General features: G+C 35.6%; 2 protein-coding genes across 2 annotated transcripts; both read left to right on the top strand.

Annotated features, from left to right (window-relative positions):
- Nucleotides 1–3,719: 3,719 nt before the first annotated feature.
- Nucleotides 3,720–4,760, top strand: LOC141659914 (uncharacterized). The gene is made up of 2 exons (XM_074466850.1): nucleotides 3,720–4,014; nucleotides 4,255–4,760. The coding sequence occupies exons 1-2, from the start codon at nucleotides 3,720–3,722 to the stop codon at nucleotides 4,758–4,760; spliced, it is 801 nt and encodes a 266-aa protein (XP_074322951.1).
- Nucleotides 4,761–6,519: 1,759 nt separating this feature from the next.
- On the top strand, nucleotides 6,520–7,065 carry LOC141659913 (uncharacterized). Its single transcript, XM_074466848.1, has one exon. The coding sequence runs from the start codon at nucleotides 6,520–6,522 to the stop codon at nucleotides 7,063–7,065; it is 546 nt and encodes a 181-aa protein (XP_074322949.1).
- Nucleotides 7,066–8,379: the final 1,314 nt, after the last annotated feature.

The following is an 8,379-nucleotide window of genomic DNA, read 5'->3' as shown; positions in this document are numbered from 1 at the left end:
TATTTATGCATTAAGAAAGATTTAAGATTAAGTATAAGGCGAATCAATTTTAAAAAGAAGCAGGTTACAATTGAGGATTACTATAAAAGTGCATCTTAGAAATCTATAATTTTGATGTAATATATAATTATTAATTTATATATTATATGAGACTTATATGTATTAATAAAAATATTATATTATAAATTTAGCGAATTATTAATTTAGTATAAAGGGTCCGGCTTAGGATTACAAAAAATTATTAATTTAACGAATTTATTAATTTATCAAGTATTAATTTATCAAGGTTTAACCGTACTTGAGACAATTGACAAAAAATTATTAATTTAACGAATTTATTAATTTATCGAGTATTAATTTATCAAGGTTTAACCGTACTTGAGACAATTGAAGATACATACTAGATCAGGGAACTAGCCACCTAGATAATTACTTATTTATGTTTGACTTTTTTTATGGTTAATTTAAATCATAACGATTTCTAGCTTAAAAAACAAATCTAAGACGTGGTTTGGTTGACAACTATTTACAATATTTGAAATACTACCGAGTGATAAATAAACTAGTTGTTACTCGACAAAAACACATATATGGTAAAATAGTGAGAAGTATAGATACATGTTTAACCGGGGAAGTCATTGGGGAAGTCACTCAAGCTTTCAAATAAAGCAAAATAAATCAATAAAACTGAAAATATTTTCTAAATTATATTTTTGCAAAATTATTTTAAAATAAAATTAGAATTTAGTCTCTTTTTAATTTATTTATAGTTTTTATAAACCATATTATCAAAGTATATTCTTTCTCCTTACAAAAAAAAGTTTATTCTTTCTCTTTTTTTCTCCTTTCAATCTTAATCATTCGGATTTTTCTAAAATTGTAATTTGACTATTTTTTTAATTTCTTTTGCTTTTTTACCCTATAATTTATTTGATAAATGTGAATAGCATTATAGTTTACGGATCACAAAACAAAATGTTGTAGTTTAAAATTTAATTCTAACAATTATACGATTTATAATTAAAATAATAGCTTTTGAATTTAATTTTATGATAGTTTAAATTGAAATGCATTTTAATATTTTGAATGCACAACTATGCTTAATAAAATTAATAATTAAAAAAGGTGAAATTTAAACTCACATACTATAATATGAAAACTCACATATTATTTGTAAACACTTGGATAGATAAATAACTTGTACATATCTTTAATTTGGTAATATGTATATCTTTTAAACTATTTTTGTTAATAAAATTGCAGTAAGAGTTTACAAGCTGGTAATTAATTATTAATGAAAAACATAGTTAATATTTTAAATATAATAATTATGAAGATAAAAATAAATAATTACAAAATAGTTAATATATATTAATGAAGTGCATTGCGGAAAGTCAAACAACTTTTTACACTTCTAAGAAGTTATAATGAAAAAGACTTACTTCCCATGAGTAACATCAAGTACTAAAATTATAATGTAATACCCCAGTCTCAATTTTTGTCTTATTTAATTTATTTTTTGTTCAAATCAATTTTTTGCTAATATTTATGAAAAAACACATATTAACATAAATTATATATAATTTTCAATTCTATAATTTTTATCATATTTTTATTTGTATTATACATGCAATATTTAGTTAAAATATGGTCAATTACAAAAAAATTGGGATGAAGTAAATAATATTTAAATTTATTATAAAACAAATGCAAAATAACGTACATATTAGTATTACTTTCAGAAAAAAACAGTCCTTTTAAGAAGAAAAATCTCAAAAAACAACACTCTCTTGGATTCTTTATATTGGGGAGTCGGGCATTTTAAGACTTCCGTAAAGTATGATTTTCTAAATATTTTTAAATATTTTTTTTCTTTTAAATAAAAATATAATATTTAAACTTTTATATATAAAAAAAAATTCTAAAAATAAATTATAGAATTATATTTTATAGTAGACTTAAAAAATGTGTATATAAAGAATCCAATGGAATGAAATGAGTAACAATTAAACAACGCCTATAATAATAAATGTGAAGCCAATATTATGGTCGGTTTGTGGTATCATATATTCTCCAAATATGGGCTAAAAGCCTGTTTGGCAAAAAGTATTTCTAGCTTTCATCTCATGACATGAGATATGACCATATGTTGAAATTAAGATTATTTGCCCGATACACATGATGTTGGGTAATAATTTTTCTTCTTTTATCAAAATTTAGGTTGATTATTAAATTAAAAGAATAAATAACAAATTTATTAATTAATTACATCCGTTATGTTTTTTAGTTGAAAGGGATTAAATAAGAAATGAATGCAGCTTAGCAAAAATGCGACAAAATATAAAATGACTAGAAATATTGAACTAAAAACTTCTGATCCCTCTGCATTGTAATATATGATACAAACTTTGCACCTTGTTCTTGTTTCTTGTTCAGCAGCTTCTCAAGGGGGTATTTATGTGTTATTTCCCATTTTTTATTAATAACATCATACAATTATTTGTACCGCACTGTTCAATTCTTACCGGTATCAATTTTGTTGTGTCATGAAATTTTGATTAAATGGATCAAAACTAAAGTGGGTTGGGTCAAAGTCTGATGGGCTAAGAGATGTTGGCCGTGACATGAAATACAAGAGACGGTTAGTTGAATAAGGAAGGCCCAAAGAAGAATTAATCAACGAAGCCGTGTGAATTGAACAGACCGGTTCCAACAATTCAAAAAGAAGATACGTGTTGCATGAAGAAAGGAGAAAAAGGAGTTGTGGAAGGATAGGTTTGAATTTTAAATGGAAAAGATGGATATAAAAAGGACAGACAAGATATATTACAGGGGGAGGAGAATGATAAAAAAACACGTTGTAACCTGAAAATATATAGTGAATTTTTCTTGGTTGGGACGACATCCAACCCGCGGTTTTTTACTCTCACAAGGAGTTTTACGCGTCACTAAAATCTCATCTCGCATAAACATATTTTATATTGTAAAATAATTCATACACTAAAAATCAAGCTTAGAATTAAACCCGAAAATTACCCAAAATAGTTTGGCGCCGTCTTTGGAAATTTTTCTAAGAATTGAAGACAACCCACAATGATGGCCGACAATGCGGAAACATCTCAACAAGCCGACAATCTCAACACGGAGTTATTAGCAGCCGTAAAGAAACTACAATCTGACATGGAGACAGTACGATCCGAAAACGAAACTCTCAAGAAGGAGATGACAACAGTCAAATCGAACAACAAATCTAAGAGTCGACATACGGTGAAGAGCGTGGCCAAGAAGTTGAACATGGATGAAGGACTGGACAAGGACAACGATGACGTGGTCCTGATTGACAAGGACGACAGCAACGCGCAAAAAGACAAGGACAAAGAACATGAGAATGATGACGATTCGGGGGTTGAGATCAACGAGACACATGACAAAAGGAAAAGCAAACATAAAAGGTCGAAATCCAGCAAGGGTCTTCCTGAAGCGGTAAGAAAGGAACTCCAAGAAGTAAAGGACATGATTCAACAAATCTCAGGGGTTCCAAAGCCTTTGGAAAATGAGACACCCACCAACTATGCAGATTCTCCTTTTACAGACGAAATAGCTCAAGTGGAAATACCGAAATGATTTACGATACCTAGTATGAACCTTATGATGGCTCGTGTGATCCACAAGAACACATTGCTCAATACAAGCAGCGGATGTTCACGGTGCCAATCACTATGGACCTCAAAGAACCATGCATATGTAAAGAATTTGGATCTACATTAGCAGGCACATCAGTACAGTGGTTTGTCGGATTACCCAATGAGAGAATAAGAACATTTGCAGAACTGGTGGATGCATTCAATCAACAGATTGCAAGCAGTAGATGTTTTGAAAAAACGACAATTGACTTGTACAAGGTATATCAGAAGTATCGGGAGCCATTGAGAGACTACTTGACGAGATTCAATTGGGAGAAAGTTACGATAACCAATTGTGACACCCCGACAGCAATTGAGGCCTTCAGGAGAGGTTTGTAAAGAGGGTCACCTCTGTATGACGAATTGCCAAAATATCCCTGCAAATCCATGGTTGATGTCCAAGCCAAGGCGATGGCCCAGGTACGATTAGAGGAAGATAGAAGAGAGGAAAAAGAGAAGTATTACCGACCAAGTAGGAAGGCTGCCATACCAAGACAAAGGGATTACAAGCCCGACTACAAACCTTACACATAACGTGTGAGAGATGAACATCATGTGAATTCTCTGCAAGGACGAGTTGCAGATTGGAGGAAAGATCCGGGGCTCCCTCCAACATTTGACAACTATGGATTCAATGTGACGCTCACTGTGTTGGTCAAGGAATTCGAAAAATTGGGGAACGCAGTCCGATGGCCACCAAAAACAAGCAAACCCAGATCAAACCCGGACTCAAAACTATGGTGTGAGTTCCATGGTGACTATGGGCACAGGGCGAAAGATTGTGTAGCACTAAGGAAGGAGATTGATGTCTTGGTGAAGAAGGGCTATTTAACGGAGTACATGTCCACTCATACAAGCAACAATGTCAGAGATAATACAACGCCATATAAGCTTCCACCACCTCCACCACATCACAAGGTGATCAACTACATTGCTGGAGGATCTGAAATATGTGGAGCCACGTATTCACAAGCAAAAAGAGTAACCAGGGGGATTGGAACACGAGTGCAAGGGCAGAAGTGTCTTCAAGTGGCTCACACGTACTATAATTTGATGAGTCAGACATGGAACACGTAAAATGACCACAACACGACAACCTGGTAATCTCACTACCCGTAGGAAATTATCTTATAAAGAGAATACCGGTGGACAATGGGAGTACAGTCAAGATTATGATTTTTGACACCTTGCGACATGTGGGATTGACGGAAGTAGACATGGAGAAAAAATACACTACACTCGTAGGCTTCAGTGGAGAAACAATGAAAACGATAGGCGGAATTCACTTACCTACGTATGTAGGTGGCATTAATTTGTTGCAAAGATTCTTGGTCATTGATGGTGGTTCAACTTACAACATCATTTTGGGAAGAACATGGATACACACACAAAAAGAACCTCCCAGAGTCGCTTTGACTGCAGCTGACAAGCTAATGGAAGTTGACCTTACATCAGATAACTAGAAGGTGCTTGTGGGAGAAAACGTCTCACCCCAGATTGAAGCAAACTTTTTAGAATTTCTGACCTCAAGAATGGACACCTTTGCATGGGAGCAAGAAGATATCACGGGGATAAGTCCATACGTCATCACGCACAAGTTAAATATTGATCCAAATTATGTGCCAGTTCAACAGAAGAGAAGGAAGTTCGCTCCAGAAAGGAACAAAATCATCAACGAAGAAGTAAAAAAATTGCTAAAATCAGGAATGATCCGTGAAGTGGAATATCCAGAATGGTTAGCCAATGTTGTAATTGTTCAAAAGAAAAAGGTGAAGTGGAGAGTATGCGTCGATTATACAGACTTAAACAAGGCTTGTCCAAGAGATCCTTACCCCCTGCCTCACATCGACGCCATGATAGATTCGACAGCAGGACATGAATTGCTGACCTTCTTAGATGCATCAAGCAGATTCAATCAAATACGAATGGACCCATCTGATGTGGAGCAAACCACATTTGTGACAGACATAGGAATATATTATTATCTGGCTATGCCATTTTGCTAAAGGAATACAAGTGCTACTTTCCAACGACTAGTAAACAAAATGTTCGAAGAATAAATTGGACGTAACATGGAAGTGTACATTGACGACATGGTCGTGAAGTCAGTGGATGCGGCCAATCATGTCAAAGACTTAGAAGAAGTCTTCAACATACTGCGATCCTACAACATGAAACTCAATCCTTCCAAGTGCAACTTTGCTGTCTCTTCAGGAAAATTCTTGGGACACGTGGTGACGCAAAGAGGGATAGAAGCCAGCCCTGACCAAATAGCTGTTGTCATCAACTTGACGAGTCCAACCTTGACTAAAGAAGTTCAAAAGCTCACAGACCGGGTAGCTGCACTCAACAGGTTCATCTCCCGTTCAACTGATAGATGTAAGCTATTTTATGATGTGTTGCGAAAGAATAAGGGGTTTGACTGGACGGACAAACATGAAGCAGCCCTTAGTGAACTTAAACAATACAGACGACGTCACCTTTGTTATTGAAACCTGTACCCGGGGAGATGCTTTATGTATACCTGTCAGCCACTGACCATGCCGTCAGTGGTGTATTGGTACGGGAGAAACTCATTTTAGCTTTGGCCATGACTTCCGCAAAATTATGCCACTACTTCGAGTCTCACAAAATTTGTGTGAGAATAAACTACCCTTTGAGAACAGTCTTGAGTAAACCAGAGCTGACAGGATGCCTTGCCAAGTGGTCCATTCGTTTAAGCATGTACGACATCGTGTATGATGCACGAACAGTTATCAAGTCCCAAACATTGGCTGATTTTGTGGCAGACTTCAGCCTAAATTTAATAAGCAAGGCTGACCAAGATTTACAATAAATGGTGTCTAAGGCGGAAGTGGAACCATGGACATTATACACTGATGGTGCTTCGAACATCAGTGGTACTGGATTAGGACTTATGCTAAAGTCGCCACAAGGGGACACCATGGCATACTCCATATGCTGTGAGTTCAAAGCCATAAATAATGAATCAGAATATGAAGCATTAATCATTGGCTTAAAAATAACCATTGATATGAAAATCACTCACATCCGTGTAAATTACGATTCTCTTCTCGTTGTCAATCATGTCAAGGGAATTTATGATGTAAAAGATGAGAAAATGATTGCCTACCTCGAAATTGTAAAAGAATTGCAACATAAGTTCACTACATTCAACATACAACAAATCTCGAGGGGAATCAACACACAGGTTGATGCCTTGGCTGGCCTAGGAGTTGTATTTCGACATGAGAATCTGGCAAACATCCCAATCATTCACATTTTAAAGACAGTAAAAGACATAGAAGAGGTAGAACAAGAAGCCATGGCAATAGAAGGTGACCAACGACTGGGAAAGAAGATTGGATGGAGAAGTATATAAACTACTTGACACAAGGTGTTCTTCCTATTGACAACATTGAGGACAGGGTATTCAAAATGAAGGTATCGAGGTTTATTGTGATTGACGATGTCCTGTTCAAAAAATCTTCCACGGGCTTGTTACAATGATGTTTGAATATAGAGGAGGCTAGAAAGGTTTTAAAAGACATACATGAAGGAGAATGCGTGAATCATTCTGGAGGAAGGAACCTGTCCTGTAAGGTCTTGCACATGGGCTATTACCGGCCAACCGTAAAGGAAGATGCATTGAACTATGTTAAGAAATACGATGCTTGCCAACGACATTCTCCACTCATACATCAACCATCTTAACAATTACATCCAACCCTCCCATCATGGCCTTTTATGAAGTGGGGAATGGATATAGTAGGCAAAATGCCTCCAGCACCAGGACAAAAAGTGTGCATGTTGGCAGTAATGGACTACTTCTCCAAGTGGATTGAAGCAGAAGCATTCAGGCAAATAAAATCAAAAGAGGTAATTTCTTTTATTGAAAAAATTATTTTGTGCAAATTTGGTATTCCTGCTGAGATAGTGTGCGACAATGGTTCCCAATTTATAAGTGACAAGACAGAGGCTTTCTTCCGACGATGGGACATTACCTCAACCAAGTCGACATCTTGGTACCCTCAGGCAAAAAGACAAGCGGAATCAAGTAACAAGATAATTATCAATAACCTGAAAAGAAGGTTGTCTGTACACAAAGACAAATGGGACGAACAACTACCATGGGTGCTGTGGTCAGACATGACCACCCCAAAGACGTCTACAGGACAAACGCCTTTCAGCTTGGTGTATGGGATGAAAGCAGTCCTACCTACAGAAGTCTTGACACTGATAGCAAGGTATGGATTAACAATAGCGGAATCTAATCATGGTGAGTTAGTACATGAATTGGACACTTTGGATGAACTACGTGACATGGCCAAACTACGACTAACATCATTATCAACACAAGGTGGCTAATAGTTACAACAAGAACATCCAAATAAGGACCTTTGCAACAGGCGATCTAGTCTTACGGAAAGTATTCCCAAACACTGTGGACACAAATGCAGGCAAATTTGCTGACACGTGGGAATGACCTTATATAATTGATGATGTTGTAGGACGTCGAGCTTACAAGTTATCCACATTGGACGGTGTCCAAATACCAAGGAGTTGGAACACACATCATTTGAAGAAATACCACATGTAATTCTCTTTCTCAAGTAAATCAGTTGTCAAGGACTTGGTTATGTTTGAATAAGTCATTAGGATGCTTGCTGTTTGAGGATTTAGTAAGTACTTTGCA

Source organism: Apium graveolens, chromosome 5 (assembly GCF_009905375.1).
Source record: "Apium graveolens cultivar Ventura chromosome 5, ASM990537v1, whole genome shotgun sequence".
NCBI classification, from domain to species: Eukaryota; Viridiplantae; Streptophyta; class Magnoliopsida; order Apiales; family Apiaceae; genus Apium; species Apium graveolens.
Note: the sequence above shows the minus strand (reverse complement) of the source record. Positions and strands in the feature narration are given on the sequence as shown.

What these genes read in the sequence shown, in the direction of transcription:
- LOC141659913 (XM_074466848.1), top strand. Translation starts at nt 6,520, where the DNA reads ATGGTGTCTAAGGCGGAAGTGGAACCATGGACATTATACACTGATGGT.
- LOC141659914 (XM_074466850.1), top strand. Translation starts at nt 3,720, where the DNA reads ATGGACCTCAAAGAACCATGCATATGTAAAGAATTTGGATCTACATTA. An exon ending in AATTGAGGCCTTCAGGAGAG is followed by an intron (nt 4,015 to 4,254) that starts GTTTGTAAAGAG and finishes ATTCTCTGCAAG; the next exon opens with GACGAGTTGCAGATTGGAGG.